General features: G+C 38.9%; 1 protein-coding gene across 1 annotated transcript in view; it reads right to left on the bottom strand.

The window, feature by feature from the left end:
• LOC122794996 (tumor necrosis factor receptor superfamily member 1B-like) overlaps positions 1-24,454 on the bottom strand; it is a 139,304-nt gene that overhangs the window by 38,198 nt on the left and 76,652 nt on the right. Inside the window, exon 5 of the mRNA XM_044063584.1 lies at positions 12,847-12,940. Coding sequence (XP_043919519.1) covers positions 12,847-12,940 — 94 coding nt within the window. The remainder of the gene's footprint in view (positions 1-12,846; positions 12,941-24,454) is intronic.

Genomic DNA, 24,454 nt, shown 5'->3' with positions numbered 1-24,454 from the left:
TTAGACAAGTAAAGTAATATTCATACAGATGGCAGCATGAATATTCATTGTCTATTCATACTTTACCCTGTTCTTCAATATAGTGTGAACTTGGAGTTGGTGTATTTAATTTGCAGGGGTGTGTGGGGCTTGCCCCAGGCAAAAATGAAAGAAAAAAAATATGTCCAGTTATTCCGCAATCAAGCAATGAATGTATGCATGATCAACAGTCAATGTATGCACGATGTCACACTGAAATCTGCATGGCTGTCAATCATGCATCTTTTCCACACCACGGCATGCCTGTTTCACCTGTCACTCACTGAAGCCACGCCCACTTCTGTGCAGACTAGCCTGTGAGGAACTACACTAATACAAAGCCGAAGATAGAGAGACATGTTTGCTTGGATGCACGTGTGAAGTTTTTGTCCGAAATGGAAGAAATACTAATTTCAGCCATTCTTATCGTATCTCGCTATAATCTCTAACCTTTTTTATCTGGGTATAGCTGTGTAGCTGAATATCTGGTAGACTTGAAATGCTGCAAAAAGGAAAACACAGGGTCAAAGATCTGCAGACACTAATACTCTTCATTCACAGGAAGGTTCTCAGTTTTTTTCATAGTTACTTTAAGGCCAGTTAGACTTGCAAAAATCTTCAACCTAGCCTAAAGAAATAGAATTTTCAAAGTGGTTGTCTCATTCATGAGCATATAGCCTTCTACAAAAAGCAGATTTGCACTCAACCCCTTAGTATTGTCATCTTGAGGAACCAATATGGTGGTCGAAGAATATCACTAGGGGTTGCATGACAAATAAAGAGAAAGGTGGAGACAATGGCCATTCCTACCTAGTGAGAGCTGACAATTCCTTACTGGGAGCACAGAGGCTGCAGGAACTCTGTACAGGGTTTCTATCACATGGTTAAATGAGTCTGTGATTCTAAAAGCTTTCAGGACTTCCCCTGCATAATGCTACCTGACTGAATTATATGCCTTCTTGAAGTCCACAAAGACTGCTACCTCCACCCCTTGGGACCTCTAGACATTTTGCAGCTCAAATAACCCATGACAATATGACCGGAGACTCCTATCTCTACTTGGTGTCAATAAGACAGTAAATACTGACAGTAAAAATAAGAGTGAAATACACAAGGAGTCTTTAATGCAACTGAATACTCCGTAACATGATCGACAATTTAGTGGTTCAGTTTCTGGACACTTCCACATTCAGATCATTTGGCCCCTGTATCTTCTTTCTTAGGGTGGGGTTCATTCAAATGCCTTAAAATACTCCAGCCTATGAGAAGGGAGATGTATGCAAACTAAGTGCAATATTGAGAAACTCGAGCTTTTGAAGGAAACAGCTAATGATATGTTATTACGTTTCCACTGCATTTCTTGTATGATGCTCCCAGAAAAAAAAAAGTTATCCATGTATTTCCCAGTACAGTAGGGAGTCGATTATCCAAATGTGGATTATCTGAAACTTCAGTTATCCGAATACAGCCTTCCAAAGTTTTGGGGTAGGAAAAAAATCATAAAGTCTGAATATGTAAATGTTATATGTCTTCGCTTGTGCATGGGGTTTTTTTGAGCTTGTAGCCCGTTTGCATGTAAAAAATATTATTTTTTTATCCGCTGGAATTGTGGAATTGCTGAACGGTTTAAAAGTGTATTCCCTGCATGCAGCAAAAACAAGATTTTACATGTTTTAGATGTTTTTTCTCCGGTTCAATTTATTCATAGGTTCATAGGTAGGTACTAGGCTATCTGCACGAGGGCATTTATAAGCCTAGCCAGAGTGTGTCAGCTTTCGCCCCATTGATTAATTAACTGAGCCTCTGTCAAGCACAGCCAATGAAGTGATCCCAGGGGTGTATTTTCTGTTACCCATCCACTCATCAAGATTTCTTTTGAAGAGTGTTAGTGAGGGGCTCTGCCTAATGTAGTTAGGAATTTTGTTCCAAAGCATGGGGAGTCTCTGTGATAGGAATCTATCCCTCCAGCATGTTTTTTGATTGTTGTGGCGAGATTTAGCTCACTAGAGCGAGTGGCTCGCAGTGACTTGGATTTCTTTAGGTGGAACATGTCCATCAATTCAGAGTTGGACATGGCTTTGTAAGCCAGGCAGAGATCACCTCTGAGTAAGTGATATGTGACTGAGTACAGCTGGAGTTTTTCCAGTGGGGCTACATAGGATATGTATCTCATATGTTTGAGGCCAGTAATCCTCTTGGTGAGTTACTTTTGTGGTCTTTACAGCTGTTGGAAGTGTCTTGTGAGGTACGTCCCAAATGGGGCATTGTACTCTATGATGGGTCTGATGAGTGACGAGTAGATGGGCACTATAACCTCGTTATTTCTAGATGCAAACCCTTTAGCAATTAGATGGGATACATAGAAGGATTTCCTAACTATTTTGGCAATATGATTGTCAAAAGAGAGATTACTCACTACCTGGGTTCCCAGATCTCTTATTACCTCTTCTGTATTAAGGTGGCTGCCACCTATGTGGTAATTCATGGGTGTTTTGTTTTTCCCAAACTGGATGACCATGTATTTTTTGGCATTTAGCTTGAGACCATGACTTTGACACCAGGTGTCCATCTCAGTATGGCCCTTTTGGAGGATGTCCATGTCAGCCGGAGAGTCAATTATGGCTCCCAGTTTGCAGTCATCGGTGAACTTGGTTAGCCATAGTCCTCCTGTGTTTGCCTGTACTTCTGAGAAGTATATGCCGAACAGTAGGGGTCCCAGGACCGTGCCTTGTGGGACACTACTTGTGACTGGTTTTGAGTCGGACCTGGAGCCCGCTATTCTTACCATGTGAGTTCTGTCTGTAAGCCAGTTGGCAACCCATCTCGTGACGTAGGGGTTTATGTTCAGGCTGGTGAGTTTTTCTATAATTCCAGAGTGGGGAATGGTGTCAAAAGCCTTGGTGAGGTCAAAGTAGGCTGTGTGAACTACCTTCCCCTCATCTATGGCCTTTGTGACTGTCTCTAAGAAGTCAACCAGGTTTAGTAGGCATGATCTGCCCTTAACAAAGCCGAACTGGGTCAGGTCAAGTGTTTGGAGGTTTCCAATGTCTTTGCTAATGAGTTCCATGATGATGTGCTCCATAGCCTTGCATCATCATGCTTATGGGGTGATAGTTACCAGGGTCAGTTGTGGCCCCTCCTTTGTGGAGCAGAATAACCGTTGCTGTGCGCCATTCTATGGGCACATAGCCTGTGGAGAGGCTAAGGTTAAACAGTGTGCTTAGGTGGGGGGATAGTTCGTTCAGTAGTTCGTGCAAGACGCAGCCTGGGACACCATCTGGCCCCATTGACGCTGTGTTTTTGGCTTTTGAAAGGGCTGTTTTCACCTGTGCGTCTGTGATTTCTGGGACACTACACTTTTTTGGTATTGTTGTGGGCCCTTTTGAGGGTGAGAGGGGGGTGAAGTTTGCACTGAATCTATCTGCCAGGATGTTGGCAATATCAGTGGGTTCAGTATATTTTGTGCTATTTTGCACTAGCTCAGAGCATATCTGCAAGTTGCCACTTAGATTCTTGACATAGCTAAAGAAGGCTTTGTGGTTATCTTTCGAATCCTTGGCTAATTTTCTTTCTAAATTAGCCTCGGAGGATTTTATGAGGGACCTTAGTTTCTTACTGATACTGATCAGGGATGTCTTTCCTTCTTGGGATTTGCTTTTTTTCTGAACTAGTTCCCTCCTTCTATTGTATAGCCTGTTTATGGTAGAGATCCACCAGACTGGTTTCCTTCTCTTAGGAAAGTGAGTCTTGGTTACAACTAGGGCTAGGGATGGCACGATCCATGCATCCTTGTAAGTGCCCATAGAGTGCATTTGTAAAGGTTCCTGCATCCTGGACACTGTTATCCTTTAGAGTGGGGGCTGTGAAACTTACCACCTCTGTCTTAAGTAAGGTGAAGTTTGCTATAGAAAAGTTTTTCACTGTGGTTTCCTTGGTTGGAGGAGTTGGTGTGGTGTGGACATCCAGAGTGATTAGTTTATGGTCTGATCTAACCAGTGATGGGTTGACCTCCGGTGTGGAATACCTGTCGCCAGTGTTGGTGATGACCAGGTCTAATATGTTTTCACCTGTGGTAGGGCAGTTTACCAGCTGATCCAAAGCATTTGAGTTGATAAATTCCAGGAAGCACTGGACCTGAGAGTTTGTACTTGAGTAGTTTTCCCAGTTAACAGTAGGGTAATTGAAATCGCCCATTATCAGGGTGTTCGGTAGGACCTTCATGTTTTCCAGTGTCTCCAGAAAGGCGGAGTGGTGGTCCTGGGTCATGGAGGGTGATCTGTAGCAGGCCACAATTTGCATTGCAGATTTGCCTGATGTTAGTTGCACATGGATGATCTCGGAGGTATCATGCTGCCCCACTAACCTGGAGGTTTAGGTATCCTTGATGAATATGGATACACCCCCTCCTTTTGTATTTCGGTCCATGTTCTGTGGCTGAAATGTGTGGTATGAGTTGTAGCCCGGTAGTGCTGGGGTGCTCTGTGGAGCCTTGAACCAGGTTTCAATTAATGCACAGATTCAACATTCTCCATACTGAGGAGTGCTTTGAGCGAGTGCATTTTGAGATTTAAACTCCTGACATTGAGTAGCATAACCCTCATTTTTTTATTTGTGCTGTTTACGGAGGTGGGTTTGACTTTTGAGCCTTGCCTAAAAAAGGCACTATGGGGGCAGCAAGAGCCTTGCCAAGTATTCAAAAGCCTAGGGATGGCAGGTGCAAGCCGTCTCTTGTGAAGCAATGAAGCTTGTTGAGCATGTTGTCCCAGGCTGACAGACACTGTATCCCCTTTGAATGACACCAGAAGCTTAGCCAATTGTTGAAATTGATCATTTTTTCTTTATACTACGGTATCATTCTTGGTGTGGGCAGGATGCTACTCAGGGTCAGGGTCATACCTGCCTGAGTTACATGATCAGAGAGCTCTTCCTTGTCTCTTTTCATGTAGTCCAGAGAGGGACGTCTCAGGTCATTCACACCAACATGAACAATGACAGAGTCATATTTGTACTTGTTCTGGAGTGACCTGAGTGCTTGTGTTACATGGCGGATTCTGGCTCCCGACAAGCAGCTAACAGTAACCCTCTCCTTGTCCAGCCTAGTGAGTGGGATGTCAGTGTGCCTGACTATAGAGTCACCTATTACTAGTGTGTTAGGTATGTTATTTTGCCTTAAGGGCTGTGATTGTGCAGCACACTGATTTTGTGTTTTATGTGTTGTCTGGTTTGTGACGGGAGGTGCAGGTTTTTTGGGTGTCTGCTTTGGAGGTCTGTGATGCTTTTGCAGGTTTTTATTTAGAGTCTCCGAGTATGATTTCATGTATTTATGTGTACTTTTTGCCAGTGCTGGTTTAGTATGTCTAGGTGTGGTGCAAGTGTTAACCTTCTCCTCATGACTGCCTGTTCCAGTCTTGGGTGGAGAGAGCTTAGCCGCCTATTTAGCTATATAATTGCATCTCTCGCATATGTTAATGTTTTGTGGTAGGAGGAGAGGGTTGTCTGTGTACATGAGGCAGTTGTAACATTGCTTCAGGATACCCAGGTTCACCAGCTGGACTGGAGAGTATACCTGAAATTGCCCTTTGGTCATGCCTGAATAGTAGGGTGAGCTGCATAGTCACTTGGTTGGTGAGGGGTGAATAATGAGCCTTGCCCTGCTGGGCAATCAAGTGTCGGGGTATATTAGTGCTTGCTATTAGGTCTGAGCAAGTGCTGGACTGTAAGATGCTTTTTAAGTGCTTAGATTGAGAGTTAGACTACTTTCAAGGGAAAAACTGAAGAGAAGACTTGGTGGAGCCGGGATAAATTTATCCCTAGCTAACCGATGCTGCTCGGATGTGCAAAACCGTGTAAATGCGTTTTTTACAGCAAGGAAATGAAAGAGATAGAAATTAGCCCAAAATGGCCTATAAGCTACTAACTTCTGGGCTGGAACCACTCCTCCAGGGACAGATGGCTGCTCAAAGCTCCCTCTCTCACAGGTGAACAGAGAAACCTCCCTCCAAGTAAGGTATGGGCAACTCAGAAAACTGTAGTACAGCCCTGAATTCAGCACTAGCCTGAAAACTGGACTATACTAGTTTAGAAAAGTTGGAAAAAAGGAAACATTTTTTTAAGATAAGGCAAAAACAGTAGAAAATACACTTAAAACAGCTTTAAACAACTACAAACAGTAAAAAATACACTTAAAACAGCTTTAGATGGCTACAAGCAATCAGAAAAAGTGCAAATTACCCAATTAACCAGTAAAAAACCTCAAAACTAAGCCCTGTTCCTGTAGTCTTCAATCAGACAAGTTCTAACTGCACACTCTTGCCACTGGGGTGCAGGGGAACCTTCTCCAGAAAAAGGTCTGGAATAGTGCTCAAGTTATACAAACAAAGCTAGATTCAGCAGTCCTGGATCTAGTCTATACTACAGAAAACAAGTCACACCAATTTCAGTAATATGCAGGCACTATAAGCCTTTAACCAGAAATTCCCAGCTCAGAAGGGCAGAGTCCAGCCTCTCCTCCCACAAGAGTGCAGACCACGAACCTTCTTAATGTAAAATAAATGGCCTGAACCCCAAGTGCTTAAACCAGAACTAGTACACTTTTAGAATAACAGACACTGAGCCTTCAATCAGCAGTTCCCAACTTAGAAGAATGTAAGCTACCTGTCCTGCCACAACAGTGCAGACCACAAACCTTCTTAATGTAAAACAACTGGTCTGAAGCCCAAGTGCTTAAACCAAAAGGCTTAGAATGATAGTTACACCAAGCAGTAATAAATGCAATTGAGTACTTTTAAGATGACGCAAAAGCAAAACAAAGTAATAAAGTAGGAAGAAACACAAATACACTAAAAGCAGATGAAAAACTGCACATTTTTTTTTTGAGTGAGCAAATGAGATGGGCACAGGAGGAGTATCCAAATGCAAATTTACAAGAGGGGCGGGCAGTTTCAAAGCGACCAAGATTAACACCAAAACAAAAGCAGAGAGGGTGGGTGGAGAACTAACTGAAAAAACAGAGCCACAGCTTCCAGCTAGATAGTATTCAATGCAACACAAATAAATCAATTTAAATGCTGTATTATTTGAAAAAAGTGCAGATAAAGATTTACTTAAATTCACTTATACGTCCAATTGATTGCATGTAGGTCTTAGCTGGCCAAAGCTCAAAGTTTAAGCAGAAAATAATCCAAAATGTACCTCTTATATAAGGCAGAAACCGAATAACAATGAAGTGAAATACCCCCACTTATCACTGGCTATGCAGGAATTCTAACAAGCATTAACTGAAAAAACAGAGCCACAACTTCCAGCTAGATAGTATTCAATACAACACAAATAAATCAATTTAAATGCTGTATTATTTGAAAAAAGTTCAGATAAAGATTTACTTAAATTCACTTATACATCCAGTTGATTGCATGTAGGTCTTAGCTGGCCAAAGCTCAAAGTTTAAGCAGAAAATAATCCAAAATGCACCACTTATATAAGGCAGAAACCGAATAACAATGAAGTAAACTAGCCTCACTTATCACGGGCTATGCAGGAGTTTTAACAAGCATTAACTGAAAAAACAGAGCCACAACTTCCAGCTAGATAGTATTCAATGCAACACAAACAAATCAACTTAAATGCTGTATTATTTGGAAAAAGTGCAGATAAAGATTTACTTAAATTCACTTATACATCCAGTTGATTGCATGTAGGTCTTAGCTGGCCAAAGCTCAGAGTTTAAGCAGAAAATAATCCAAAATGTACCACTTATATAAGGCAGAAACCGAATAACGATGAAGTGAGCTATCCCCACTTATCACTGGCTATGCAGGAATTCTAACAAGCATTAACTTAAAAACAGAGCAGCAACTTCCATCTAGATAGTATTCAATGCAACACAAATAAAGCAAACAGTTTGATTATCCAAGCTACCCTTGGTCCCAATTAGTTTAGATAATCAACTATATACTGTATAATAAACCCAGCGAGCAGTATCAATGTCCATCTGCCTGACAGTGTGTAATCTGTTGGTATAAGGAAGATGTAATGATCTGTGTCCCTTCTCTGCATCTACTTAAAATGCTAATAGTCTAATGGGTAAATTCTCTCCTGGTTAAGACAGCAATGCACCCTTTAGCAGATATAGGGAAGCTGCCTAATTTTGTAAGTGATTTAACGTGCACAGACAGGAAGCTTTCTTCCAGCACACATCAGGTTTTAAACCTGTTCATATACATTCTCTTAAAGCGTAGTACAATCTTTCTTCTGAAGCTTCCAAATCCCAATCCATCTTGTTTGAAACCTAAATTTTACAGCCTTGTAATAGACTTTAATTTCTGTTTCTAACTTAAAGATAAGACATTCTCAGTATGTAACAGCACTATGGTCTTTTAAGAGGTGCTTAATTACCTGTATTGATTCCCTGACTAAGCCTTAGGGTACTATCCACCAAATGAGCCTATATTGCACTGAAAGAAAGAGAAGATAAAAGTATGATTCTTCAGAGTACATCACTTTGCAAATGTGAACCAAATCTATGTTTTTTCCCCCTTAAGTGACAACTTTCTGGCTTCTGACATTACATATCAAATAGCAAATCTAGTCAGTCTCCATATTCTAATCTCCTATGAGTAAGAGCGGAGCCCTTTTAAATTAAACTACTACAACCTAGAAAACAAGGAATTTAAAAAAAAAAAAAAAAAAAAAAAAACAACAATGGCTTCATTATAGGTCGGGCCATATGTACTTCACCAGCCAAATTTCCTGAAAGTATATCAAACTTCCCAAGTGTACATCAGCCCTCAGAATGTGCAAAACTGATTTCTAGCTTCCACCCTAATATTACTTACTAACAACAGTACTCCAACCTTCGGATTGCTGGGTTGAAGTCTGAAGAAGTGCTCCATCACAGATGTAGCCTAGTGATTGCACAATTTTGTGATGATGGTAGAAATTTGTTAAACCAGTAGATGGCTGATTTGCACTCCTGGAGGAAGATTATTATGTTTGGTTGCTCTGACATCTGCTATTGGACGGACTATGAGAGGAAGGCCTACTAAGGCCACTCCTGAATAGCATCTATTCCTCCAGTGAGAGATTGTCTACATTTCTGGTATTAAGCCAAATTAATTTATGGTGGTTTTCAAGACTCATAGGATGCATCTTTTCATCTCCTGTTTGTAATTTGCATAGAACTGATAACAAGGCACAGATGAGGCTGGAAAGTTGCCTTGTCTGAATACGTAGAACTGGCATCTCTTTTTTTCAGTAATCATCCTTTTGGAATCAACAGAATGTGCTGTCCAAAATACATGCAATCTATTCCCTTCTGGGCATGAAGCAGGTGTAAGAAGAATCAGTACTTCACTCTGATTCATGGCAGATGCTGAAAAAGAGATGCAAGAATGTAACAGCCAGGTTTAGTGGAAGAATTTAGATATAATAATAAAAAGTGCCATTTGCTAACCAGGTAGGTTCACAGTCCCTTATCAGGGGCAACATCTGTTTAAATGACCAGATTCAGAGCATACAGTATGCAAATGTGGGCTAAGAGAACCAAACCCTGTACCACAGTTCATAGCTTTAACCACTGCGCCAACTGCTAGTACTACAAGTTGCAGTTCATGAATAACAATAATAGAAAGTGAGAGTCTTAAAAAGCAGTGATCACAGGTCTGTGACTGTTTATTTGCCCTGTGATGGTGAAGATGCATCAATTTCTTGGGCAAAACTCATAGGCTGTACATCTCCTCTGGTGACAAGCAGGGAGTTAGTGACCAAAATAATAAGATCACAGCAGTAAAACTGATGTTTTCCACAAGGTTAGTGAATGCAATTTCTATGACAAGGTGTAAGGCTTGGTGATCTGGAAGAGATTGGGACCACAGTCACTGTTCTGTTGGAGTGAGACGGATGCCCTCTAGGAGGCTTCCACTATAGTTGTTCCAGGCATAGCTCAATGGATGAAGCCATGGATTAGACCCAGGACATGCTGGAAGGATTAATTATATGCCATGGCTATTCTGAGAACACTTATCCAATAGCCATCCCCCAGAATAATCCAAACAAGGGGAAGGGGAAGTTTGGACTACAGTACTTATTTTGCTGTCGCCATAATTCTTACAAAGTAAAGTGAAATGATGCTGATATGTGACATATAATAATACTGTTATACGCAGACAGGGATTTGTGATTCCATTCAGAGACATACACACTGTGAAAAGATGTCTTCAGATTAAAGGAAATCCGTAGATAATTAGGCTGTGCACATCTCAAACTATATCTGTTAAATACAAGATGCTTATATTAAAACTTTGCATGTCACAATGACATAAAACAGAATGTCTGGAAGTCATGTAAAAAATAAATAAATAAACATGGTGCAGCTTGTGCAAAATGATATGGATGCACAAGACAGCACAGGTCGCTTACACAAGGAACATATAACTGTTTGTCTCGACTAACATAGTGGAAGCCTCTTCTCTTCATTCTTGTCTGCTTTGTCACCCGGAACACATCACTAGGCTTCTTTATAATGTCACAGAGGACAGCGTATCACTATTTAACTTATAATCCTTGCATTTAAACTGTTCAAAGTCTCCTCCCTTTCTGTTCTCAGTAGAAAATCACACTGACGTCTAAGAAGGTCATCCCATTCCACATCCTTCATCCCTGTAATAAATGAAATACGTAGCTTTCCCACAATCCTCATTGGTAGCAATTGGTAGTAATGCCTATTTGTGCCTAGGCTAGTGCCTTTGTATCTATCCCCACACAGAAATAGAAATAAATGCATGTGAGTGATGCATCCTACCTGCAAGTCCATCTTTATGAGGAGAGAAAACAAATATTTGTACCTATGGAAGTTTCCTTGCATGACCTCCCAACTTCTCATAAAAGAAGCAAATGTTTATTTATTTTTTTTCGGAACAGCACTCTCACCATGCATGTCCAGTGAACAAAATTAATGTATTCATTTCTGGTATTTGACCACACCCCATGTTGCAGTGCAAACTCTACATAAAAAGCTTAATGTGCAGGGATCACAGACTCCCCTCCCCTAAACCCTAATTTGTTCTAGCAAAAGTGTATATGCATTCTCTGGCAGTTGGCGTAGCAGATTAATAAACTATTAGTGAGCTTTTTCCTTTGGTCTAGAGGTGTAAAGTTTGATTCCCTCACAGCCTCACTTCCCTAACTGTGTGATTCTGAACAAATCACTTAACTAGACACTTCCCGGATTGAGTGGAAAAAGGTCCATGGTGGCCACTGTGGTCAAATAGAAAACCTGTTTTATCTTTTTTTAATGAATGGTAAGTTGAGGATTCAGAATGTTAATTAATATTTTCTGTAATTCATTCTCTGGTGCAACAACATGTACATTTGCCATGCTATATTAAGCTATGCTATAAAAACAGACTGGGGTATTAATAAATCCAAAACTTTACCCAGCTGCCTGTTGCAGACAACATTAAGACAAGAGTGTGTTCTTCCTTACAATACTGGAAAATTGTATTGCATAACTTTTGTCAAACTGGTGGCTTCTTGGAGTTCTACTATGAATTTTGAATATGATGTGGTTAAAATACAAGAATGAGATAAAACCTTGGATGGATGAAAAAAAAACATTTTAAGTGGTCTTTAAAGGGGGCAGCCTCCCTTGCACCTACACATGAGAAATGTCATCTTTTACTTAAATATATTAACTCCATGGTCACAGAACTATCAAGAAAAATTGAAAACCTGTAAACTATGCATGACTGCCAGTATGCTGTTAGAAATCCTACCACCAGTGATTTTCAGTGACAAACAGTAATAAATAAGTGGTGACACATGAATGCACTCATCAACTTGCAGCTTCATTCACGTCACTTTACATTAGACAAGGCCAAAGGCAGGGACATGGGTTTCTAGGAATCTAGCTTACGTATGTGATATAGTTGTTGACTTCATAAACAGGAGACTTGCAGATCTTGTACAGATTAACATGATGTCACAAAATGCATGTACTTGTTGGTGAGGAGAATGGTCTGGCATACATCATATATTTTGTGGAAAATTCATTCTGCATTAAAGTGCAATGATTTGGTCAGCACTAAACACCTATTAGGAAGAGAAAAAGTCATCTCATGGAATGCTTTCTATTTTCCAAAATGAATGGAGCACAATTTCTATTTCCTGATATATCACAATTATTTGGTGGTCCTAGCTGGGTGAAGATGGGACCAAGGTCAGGAAGGAACAGTACTGACTGTATGACTTCAATAGTGACTGGGATACCCTACATGGTGCCTAATTAATGTGCAATAAAAATGAAATGGTTAAACAAGTATTCTTTTAAAACAGTCAGCCTACTTTTACAGAGCCAGATGCAGTGCAGAATTGTCTGCCAAGCATTGTTATCGCTGACTACATACATTATACACTGAACTTTCGTTAAGAGCAGTTATTTCTCCTTTCAGCAAGGACGCTATTATCATGATGATTCTTACACATGCACACACACACACACACACACACACACACACACACACACACACACACACACACACGCACACACACACACACACACACACACACACACACACACACACACACACACACACACACACACACACACACACACACACACACACACATGCGTGCACATCCAAATTCAGGTTCAGGGCAGATCCCCTCCCTCGCATTGTTTTAACAACTGAAACATGAAAGGAAAACTCTATGTTTGGATGGTTGTTATTGCCTCTGAAATAAAACAGAACTGCTGCACAGGTAGGTAGTGAAATTTCCTTAAGACCATTTTCCCCTTCTTTATGCTAGGAAGTGAGAACACTGAAAACTTACTTGGTGAAAGATTTGCAGAGCTCATGTGTACTGTAGTTGGATGAAAAGGTTCCAGGTGGACATACTTCACATTTTGTATCACTGTCATGTGTACCTGTTTGAATAAGATATATAGTTAATACCAAGCAAGACAGCATTTCCTTTAGGTTCATAGGTTAGTAGTAGACTAACTGCCCTTGTAGACCACTTTAAGCTTAGACAACTACCCCATTTAGGGATCAAACCCTGCACCTCATGTCTATAAGGTAGACACCTTAACCATTATGCTAACCTCCAACAAGTCCATTGAAATTCCCTGACCAGGAATCAAACCCAGGCAGTGGCAGTCAGCGCACCAAATCCTAACCACTAGAATACCAGGGATTACTATCTGATACTTCATCATTGTTACTTCATTGTTATTTGTGATTCACTTCAATCTCTTAGTCAGGTAAACACTACAAAGTACAAGTGAATATATTTATGGTATACTACTGTATATGCTTCTGTCTGGACCAGTGACTTTTTCATATTGACATTGTTTAGCCAGTCTTCAAATTTGAAATCACCTGGGTCCTCTGCCCACCTACTCCTGCTTTTTCACAAGCCATAAATGCTCATCAGTGCCAGGGTCTGGTGGGCAGACTTATATTTTTTCTCCTCTGTGCATGTCAGAGGAATAGAACGGTTAACTGTTTAAATGTCGGTAGCCTCCTAGCTGCAATCCTACAAGTAAGTCCGTCAGACATTGAATGCTGAAGGGATTAGGAGGTAATCAGGTAGACTGTACAACAGGTCTCTGTATCCAGCCCTTAGCTACAGCTGTAATATCAGGATACCTGGCATGTCTGTCCACAACTTCCCTGTCTACAACCATATAATCAGACAAAATATAGAGTATGTCTGCATACTAGCCCTCTAGCCACTGCAACATCCATGTAATCAGGCAGACTATACAACACATCTGTGTATCAGCCTATGGATTACCACTGTAACCTCAAGCAGAATACATTGCAGGTAACACCAGTCTGCAGATAACCACTCTGTCATCAGGAAGAATATTCAACATTTACAGCAGAGTACAATTTAGACTTACAATTTAGAACATTTACATCTATCAATATTTCAGGTAGATTTAATAGCTCTACTAGTGGCATTGCATACTTAGGTATGTGTTTATGTTGTCTGAGCTTCTATGTGGGAATGTCCACTAGAGATTTAGGTACAAGAATTAAATACCATTTGTATGCTATCAAAATTAAGGACAGTAAAAGTGCTCTTTATAAACACTCTGGTACCTGTAATAAATTCAAAAAATTTTTGTTTGCTGTACTCAAACAGGTCCCTTTAGATTTAAGGGGAGGGAACCGCAAGAACTTAGCTGAGAAAAAAAAAGAGGCTGAATGGCAGATAAATTTGTCTGCAGATCAGTTTCAGGGTTAAATGAGACAGTGAATATTAAATACTTTTTAAATGACTGTAAGCTAGCAATTAATAATTTATAATGTTAAAAAAGTTCAAGTTTTATTATTTTGATTATTTAATGTAAGTTAATTAATCTTTTAATTGATTTTATATTGTGATTGGTTGAAGTTAGTATTTAAACTGTTATGTTTTTAACCTGAATGATTCTGATGAAGTCAGTTTTCTGATGAAAGAGGTTATTAAACTTACTCTGGTAAAGTATTATAAGGTTTTAGCTGATCTATTTTGAGTGTGTCAGGTGGATTTTGTTTGGTTTGTGCTTTTATTTACCACATTTCGGGCTTTTTGCTCCAGTATTTGTTCTTGGATCTGTTTAGAAGACTTAAGCTATTTAAGAGTGAACTGTAAATGCTTGCCATGACCAAGCTGAATATGAATGTCTTGTATCAAAATCAAACTTGGAAAATGGATCAAATTAAAATGTAATCTTTTAGTGTATGCCTCAGTATTAACCTCAAATATTTTCCTGAAAAATTTAAATTTCTGTTACTAAAACTTTCTTATAGTCTAAACTATTGTTTTAAACAATAATGTCCCAATTTTATGAAATGAAAACACTTCCAGAATGGTGGATCTAAAGCAAAAAAAAGGACAAAATTTAAAATTATATTACAGAGTTTCATGCATATTAAAATTGCCTAGTGGTTTAGGTCACTTATTAGTGCAACATAAATATATTACAGTTGTGACTCTTCACTTATATTTATGGTAACAACAAGTACAGTTAGGCTGTTATCCTTAAATGTTAATGACAAATCTGCAATAGTTTAAGAAGTTTGCCAAAAGTACTAAAATGTTTAGTCTCTGATGGAGAAAATGTTTCAAGATCTGAGATTAACTGTTGGGTTTAACTTGAATCATCCCTATTGGACAATCCAAACATTACACTCAACAACAAAACATTGAATTTGTTAAATGTTCCAGTGCCCAACAATAAACTAAGTCTAAGCTAAGCTAATGCTAAGTTATCTGCAACTTCTGAGTTAATCAGTATGTGGTCTTAAAATCAATCTGTTTATAAAATCAATCTAATCCACATAGTTATGTCTAAACTCATTTGTTTCCATAAATTGCACAAAGTTTGATTTAGTTATGTTTCCCTCCTGCCCCCTTAGGAATCACCTGCCATTTTTCTCATAAAATCTAATTATAGGCTTATTTTTTATCTTCAAATCATTCACCGAATTAATGGAATGACTGCTTGAGTGACATTGTTCTTAGATACACATGATCTAAATCATAGCTAAATATATATACACGCATACCCCTCTCAGGTTTTTCTTAGAAGGAATTCATGATTTTTATATAATCTATACTATACTATACTCCTGCAAAATAACTAGAAATATGAATCTGTGCATCACATTACTGCTCCTGTTGTGTTAATAAGATTGCAAATGTACTGTAATTATTGTATAGTTGTGTGAAAATAAAACCATTTCAGTCTTGCACATTTTCATCCATTTAAAAAAAATCTAAAATATTATTCACTTTATGGAACTGGTAAAACTGCATCAGCTATTCTCTGTCTCATATCATCTACTAAGAGGTGATCTCTGCTTGACTTACAAAGCCATGTCTTACCCAGCTCTGTTAGAAATGCTACAGCTAAATAAATCCAAATCCCTCCACACCACACGCTCAAGAGACCCCAGCATCATTACCACAATCAACAGAACATGCTGGAGGGACAGGTTCATAACCCAGAGACTGCTCATGCTCTGGAATAGACTTTGCATACATGTCAAGCAGAGCACGTCACTGGCCCCCTTCAAGAGAAATCTTGATGACTGGATGGGAAATAGAAAGTTCACCCCGGGGATCACTGCAGTGGCTCTACTTGATAGAGGCACTGGGAACTAACGTCGGGCTGCATGATGGCAGGGCACTTCTATGGGCTAGGCTTGTAAAATCTCCAGGGCCATTAGCCTAGTACACACCTATGAACACCTATGAACCTATTAACCAATAGTCTAGATAAGAGAAAAAATAATTTGGTAATGTAGTTTCTATACAATTATGAGCATAACCCTACCATGAACAGTCATTTATTTAATATTTTTGGAGCTGTTTGAGTAATGCATAAATCCTATGTGTTGTTCAATTTATGTTTATTTTTAATAGAACATTCCAAGAACTTGTATTGGCTCCATCATCTGTCATATGTTCCAAACATAAGTCGTCACATAAAATCAGGTCTAACGTGGATTTCTGTGTTACGCAGTGGTGTTCGCTCAGGTGTCTGTAAGAAAGAGAACAGGGAAAGTGTTCAAAGCTTATTTGATAGTTTATGTTTTTCTGTAAGAATCTCTGCACTTAATTTGTGTTAAGGGAGTTTTTAAACATTAGAAAGTAGCATGCGTTGTCGCCTCACAGCAAGAGGTTCTCCGATTCGATTCTTGGCTAGAGCACCTTCTGTACGGAGTCTGCATGTCCTCCCCTCAGTCAAGTGAATTTAAAGACATGCAGGTAGGTGTGTGCATGTGTGGGTGTGCCTTCTTGAAGGTTGGATGCCGGGCTAGCAACTTGACACTGTAAAAATTTACTGCCAATCACTAGCAGACCGGAGTTCCGCTGTGGCGACCCTTAACCGGGAAAAGCCGAAAGACAGTTTAGAAAGTAGCATAACATTTTTTATTCTGATAAATATAGAATGTAGAAGGATATCACTTTCCATGATCTACTGGTTTATAAGTTATAACCTCAGTCTTAATGTTTCCAAATGTATTGTTATTAAATTTGGAAAAAAAACATGTACATTTTGATTACAAAAGTATTAGTGAGACACTAAAGTGGGCAGTGGAGTCAAACGTTTAAAAAGTATTGTGACAAAAGAAGGTAGTGCCACCACAGCTAGCTGGAATTTTGTAAATAATTATATGTCATTTGTGAATATCAAACTAATTTATACAAGATTCTTATGTTACAAATGTATTAGAACACTATGTTGTGTGTATATGTCAAACTGCTTTGTACAGACGTCTGTTGAAAAGATATTTGTAAAGCTCTGTGTTTGAAATGTAACCACAGTGTGCCTCCTGCAGGGAATAGAAATGTACATGCACTATTGTAACTGTTTAAATGTATTTGTTTCAACAGAGGAAACTGGAAGGTTAACCTCAGTCCAGCAAACATTAGAAAAATATCTTTATTTATTCATTTATTTATTGACATTTGTTAACCGGATTAGTCCAACTGGGCTTGTAGCCCATTTTCAGTGGAGACCCGAGGAGAAAAGCTCCAATGATACATTTCTAATACAAAGTATAATATTACACAAAAGTATTGAGGTGAGAAGCAATTTTACATTTTAACAAATACATTTATATTACAAAGTATAATACTACACAAAAATATTGAGGTGAGAGGCAATAATACAGAGCTAGACTCTTACATTTGCTGAGTACATACAAACAAGTTAAAGTTCCAAGTATGGAGAAGGAGAAAAAATTAAAAATATGAAACAAAGTTTTATTGTGAGATAATGCAATAGGCTGAGAGTAAAACAAAGTATCTATATATTACTGCTATATGTGTGGAGTTATTCACATACCTTATGTGAGGTGTATAGGGGGACTAAGTAGTTATGCAAATACCTTATGTGAGGTGTATAGGGGGACTAACTAGGAATCTCAATAAGGGCAAGTGGGGGTGGGGGGGCTAAGTGGGGTCATTGCAAGGACAGGTTCTGGAATTGAGAAAATATGTTTTTAGTTAATTTTTAAAGTGGGAGGTATGTGAAATTGAATGTAAGTCAAGGGGAAGTCTATTCCAGGCATGGGCGACTGAGTGTTTATAGAGTAGTTTGCCAACAGACTTTGTAGGCTGGTAAATGTTAAGTAGTTGTTGATTAGTAGTGCGGAGGGTTCGGGATGGAGTGTAGATAGAAACTAAGGAGGAGAGAGATGGACAGAAGGAGGGTTTATAAAGGATAGAGTGAAGCATGTGAAATTGATAAAGTAGCAGTAGTTGGGGAAGTTCAAGCCATTGGAGATAGTTTAAAGCAATGTAGTCATGTGAGTTGTATGGGGAATTAGTAATGAATCTGGCTATTTTATGGTATGTTTGTTGAAGTTTGTTAAGAGTGGTGGCCTGAATGTTGATAAGTACTGGGGCTGCATATAGAAGGGTAAGGAGGAGGAGAGCTTGTCCCAGGGTAAGTCTAGCATCAGGAGTCAGGAATTTTTTGTTTCGATAAAGTCGGCCTAATTTCTGGTGTGTTCTTTTTATACATCGGTATGTGTAGGTTAAACTTAAGTTCATCATCGATGATGACCCCTAGGAGTTTTGTGGGGTTATCAGGTTGGATAGTTGTATTATTAAAAGATGTAATAACAAAGGAGGTTTTATGGTGAGAATGAGAACGGGGAAGGAAAAGTAGGAGTTTGGTCTTTTTGGGATTTAGGATCAGTAGGTTGTGAGAAAGCCATTGTTCAGTGGATAGCAGGGCTTGTTGGGTTAGGGAGTGTAGTTTGGAAATGTTATCAGAGATGGAGATAAGTGTGGAGTCGTCAGCATATTGAATGAGTGAGATTCTTTACAAGAGGTGAAAAGATCATTAGTGAAGATGTTAAACAAAAGAGGCCCTAAGATAGAGCCTTGACGAACACCAGTAGAGATGGGAAGAAAGGGGGAGGAGGCTGAGAGACATTTGACAGATTGTTCTCTGACAGAAAGGTAACTATTGAACCAAGCAAGTGAGGAGGGGGATAGTTGTAGGCTACCAAGTTTGGATAATAGTAGAGGATCAGAGACAGTATCAAAAGCTTTGGAGAGATCTAGGAAGAGACAGGAAATGAGTTTATTGTTGTCTAGGGCCTCAGCAATGGTGTGTGTGAAGGAAAGGAGAGCAGTAGTGGTGCTATGGTGGGGACAAAATCCGTGCTGGGTAGGGGTAAGCAAGTGGTGGCTAAGGAGGTGATTGAGAAGCTGAGAGTGGATACATTTTTCTAGTATCTTAGAGAGGAGGGACAGAATGGCAATGGGTCGATAGTTTGAAGGTTCTGTGGGGTTTCCACCTTTATGAAGAGGGATAGTAAAGAAAGACTTCCAGAGGGTAGAGACAGTTGATTCAAGAATACATCTGTTTATTAGTATAGATATAGGATAGGCAATAGAGTCAGCAGCAAGTTTGAGGAATGTAGTAGGTAATTTGTCAGTGGAAGGAGAGCATGGTTTTAGGTTGAGCAGTAGAGTTTTGATATAAGTAGTGGAAACAGGCTGAAAAGAAAATAAAGTTGAGTTAGTTAGACTAGGAGGGGAAGGTAGAGAACTACCTTTAGGACTGGTGGTTATGAGATTTTGGATGGAAGAGATAAAGTGTTTGTTTAAGAGGGTGGCAGTTTCTTGAGGGGAAGAGAAATTAAATCACTTTATAGGTTAAGCCATAAAGATGCTATCTGACTTTCAAGGCAGCCAGAGAAACAAAGTCTGTACTAGTAAGCTTTCTGTACTGTCTTTGGGGTGAACTAATCACTACTCTGAAAGCATGGAGAATGCAATTGCTTTATGACTTCCAGCACCTGCCAAAGATCTGAGCAAAAAGCGGTTGTATGTGCATTTGTACAGGTAGGTACTAAATATTGCCAGCTTCAGCAATGAGGGGTTTTGCCTGGGAACTAGAAGTCAAATGAACAGAAATGATGTTGCTCTGCAAGCTATCCCAGCAGTAATATTTTAGATATTATTTTGAGGAGTCTCTTAGTGAGACAGAGCATTCTGCATTATGTCTTGTACCTGACAACAAGAAGAACTCTTCACCACCTCATCTGCCCTGCTCTATTAGTAAGTTTTTAGGGTATAGTAATTCTCTTAGGTACAGTCAGAATATAGTGAAGCTTAATTTAGATATTATTTTTCTTTATTTATCTGAGACTGTCCTGCAGTGTTATTTTAAATATTTCTTGTGTTTTGAACTCTGATGTCACTGTGAATATACACTTATTATTTTCTTGTTCTATTTATTATTAAATATATATTTAAACCTTTCATTGTGGCTGATCTTTGTAGAGATATTTAAGTTTTGAGAGTATTCACATATTTTTTTTTTGGTGACATTGTGTGGGTCACTCCTAACAGCCTTGCTTTTGGTCAAACTACCATTTGTATTAATATTAATATTACACAGTAAAATTGGTCACCCTTTGTTAAGGTCCTTAAAGTAGCTGCTGAGGAGTGACTGGTAGCAGTGGTTACCACCTTATAGTCTGGGCAGAAGGGGGCATAGCTAGTAAACCTGTGCCAGCCTTTCCCAGGTGTGTGTGTGTGTGTGTGTGTGTGTGTGTGTGTGTGTGTGTGTGTGTGTGTGTGTGTGTGTGTGTGTGTGTGTGTGTGTGTAAATCAAATCTCAAAGAGTGTGTGTGTCAGCTACTTGGGCAGGAACACAAAGCACTGGTTGCAGGTCTTGGCTTGGTCACTCAGCTGAGATCTCAACTCTATAGCTGTGCCAGTGTGGAGTCTTACTGGGGATCTGGAGAAAGAGGAAGAAACCATCCCTGGACTGACTGTGGTCTCTGTGTGCTCTTAAGGGAAATTGCATGGGATGCAGAGAGCTGCATCTGGAAATACTGTGTGTGTACCTGTTATCCTCCCAGTGAATGTCCCCCAACAGGAGCCAGTGGTGAGGATTGAGGCTCCTTGATTACTGGCCTATAGGTGGGATATCCACGTCACATATTGGTTGGCAGTGGTGGGTTGTCACAAGTATCATTGACAATAAGTTAAGCTTTGATCAATATGTAAGAATCAACATCAGAATAGCCTACTCTGTATGCCTGCACCAGGGATATAGAGCTATAAAGCCCTGGCTACAGCCCAGGTGACCCAATTTTGACTACTGTCTCAGGTGCTTAACAGCACAGGCAGGGAGGATGGGCATACATGGGCACAATGGTTCTCACCTGGCTTGTGCTGAGATGCAACTAGCAAGACTCCACTGGAGACCAAACCTCATCATGCATTGAGGGTCTAGATTAAGATGGTGTGGACATGATTACCCAAGCTGGTGATGTTATTCCATGTTGGTGCTTGAGGGAGAACATACATGGGCAAACTGAGAGGGCATAGGCAGCCCTCGCAGTGATGCAAGTTCTCACATCACCTCTGAGAGCAGGAGTTTGGTTTATAAAATAAAATATGCTCTCATTGTTATGATACTGAAGAGAGCACAAATGACTGTCATAGCTGCATGGATGACAGTCCCTTAGAGACTTGATATTTGGCAGGCATGGGGCAAAAAATAACACACTCTTTAGCATATTATATACAAAAGGAAGCAAAAGGCAAAGGTTTTATTCTGTTACTATGATATTTTTAAAATATTTTGTATTTTAGACAATGTTTAGTGATTATATTATATTAGGTTTGACTACATTTTTGTGGGTGCATAATGCTGCCAATTTACATTTGAGATTAGTGAATTACAGTGATTCTTTTAAATAAATCATTAAATTGTATTTCAGCTGGAACTTATTCCCATGCAATAGTTATCGCTGAGAGAATGTCACTATTCCCAATCATAGTTTTTGTTTTAACAAAATTACCATAAAGACAGCACACTGTTGCGAATGTAAAATGTAAATGTTATTATCAATACTGGTGTTTCCTTTGCTTTATCCAGTAATATTATTGTATAATATAATTAATGTAATTCAGGCTATGCTATCATTTAGGCACATGAATTTTCATTGCAAATGAGAAATAATGTTGTTGTAGGATATTGCCATGCATCATATACTGAAAACATAGCAGACAATGCTGCTAAACTGTGATGCTATTATAGAATAAAACACTCTCTAAATAAAGTTGCTACATTTATAGTATCTTACATTGTTTTACCAGTAATCAGGCAAAGACAGTGAAAGGAGAGCACACACTGACAAACTCATTGATCCTGGACTCATATAAACTGCCATACATTATAGTAACTGATGGAAAAGGAGAAAAAACCTCCTTCAACATAAATGTTGTTGCCTCAGTTCTGTGGTATAGAGGGATAACACAGTGAGTATGTCTCAAATGAACCACGTGGCATTGGTATGATATGATAAGATAAAGATCTGGGAAGGAAGGAATGGAGTGATCACCAGATTCTGCCCAGGGGAGGACAGTGATCTGTTCTACGGCACTGCAGAGCTCTACAGCAGAGCAAGGGGTGTAACATGCAGGACTATGGGCCAGGGTGATACTGGAATGGACATAGATAATAGATATTGGCATGTGTCTATGATGCATGCATTCATCTTTGTAGGGTAACAGCCACTTTGGGCATCACAGGCACTGTTGGCAGTGGTTATTTATACAATAAAACTGAGTGAATGTGTGTGTGTGTGTGTGTGTGTGTGTGTGTGTGTGTGTGTGTGTGTGTATATATATATATATATATATATATATATATATATATATATACATATATATATATATATATATATATATATATATATATAGATATACACATACAGAATATATATATATATATATATATATATATATATATATATATATATATATATATATATATATATATATATATATATATATATATATATATATATATATAGATATACACATACAGAGAGAAAGAGAGAGAGAGAGCTATATATATCTCTATATGTATCTTTCTCTGTCTGTCTCTCTCTCTCTGTATATATATATATATATATATATATATATATATATATATATATATATATATATATATATATATGTGTGTGTGTGTGTGTGTGTTAAAAATAAGCAGCATGGGAGTACAGAATGTTCTGATGGTATTTAAAGAACATGTTGCATCCTGCACTGCCCTCTTGTGGTTCAAAGGCAAATAACTTCAGTTAGTCTAAAATTTTCACTGCATTTCATTTCAACATCACTTGCCCCTTTGTATACCTCTCATCTGTCTTTGTACCACACATCTGGTGGTGCAACTATAGGCACAATACCCAACAGCATCATTGTTTATTTATTTACTTTTTAACCACATAAGAACCATTAAGCATAAGACAGTCTGTTTTGAATACAACCTGAGAAGACTGATCTGTTTGACTCACTCAGACTCTTACACTATGCAAACAAAGCTTCAGCAAATCAAACCCACATCTGATGCATGAAACATGTCATCTCCTCAGAGCCTTAAATTGCTGTGGGGTTGGCATAATGATTAATGCCTTTACGTCACAGATACAAGGTGCAGGGTTTGATTCTTGCCTCTTGTAATAGTCTGCAGGCTAATAGCCCAGTATTTACCTTTGAACATAATTCTGAAGCATTTTTTGTTATAATGTATTCACTTTTACTACATCATAAATATAGGGCAGGATTCACAAATCCTCCGTGTAAGACTTAATAAGTCTTACTCGGAGGCTGCAGTTGAACAGTATGACATCAGCGATCCATGAATATTCATGAGGGCACTCTGACTCATCAGTAACTCTTACATAGACTGAGTATGAAAGCAGGGGCGTGTCCGACTGCTGAGCAGTCTAAATGTTCATGCTCCTGCAAGTTTTTACAAAGCACAATGTTAGCACACAAGAGGGAGGTCGCTCAAATGTACTTGCACCCAACAGCACACTCCCTGACACTGGAAACCTCAATCAAAGTTATAAAACGTAAAATATTAATTTTTTTTTTTAATCCATGATATAGCTGCCCGCATACCTCTCAACCTCTTAAGAAATCTGGACAAAGCCATTAAAAACTGGTACAAATAGGGACATGTTTTAAATATTGCTTTTACAAATTAGAAAGTTGATAGAATAACAGGTTTTGCATTAGTATGCATGTTCTGTATGATATGAAGTCTAAAACTCAAATGTCTGTCATTATTTTCTAACTTCAATCTTTAATAATTTGCCAGAAAGCCACAATTTTATGAAAAATGGACCAAAAATATAAGGCAAAAATTTGGACATTCTGCGAAAATCTGTACAGTTGAGAGGTATGTCTGCCCATATTTGCACGTGTGTGTGCGGGTGTGCCCATTGCCTAACCACAGTTAGCAATTGTGACAGCAAATAGCATATAAGAACTAATTATTCCAGTTCAGCCAAGTAACAATAGTGTAATGGTAGAGCGTTAGCCCAAAGAGTAGGCATTCATGGTTTGAGTTCCACCGCTACCCTTTTTATTTTTTTTTATGTTCCAAATCAGT

The sequence above is a fragment of the Protopterus annectens genome, chromosome 2.part1 (assembly GCF_019279795.1).
Source record: "Protopterus annectens isolate FY-2018-M chromosome 2.part1, PAN1.0, whole genome shotgun sequence".
Classification (NCBI taxonomy): Eukaryota; Metazoa; Chordata; order Ceratodontiformes; family Protopteridae; genus Protopterus; species Protopterus annectens.
The sequence above is the reverse complement of the archived record's forward strand: the minus strand, read 5'-3'. Positions and strand labels throughout refer to the sequence as shown.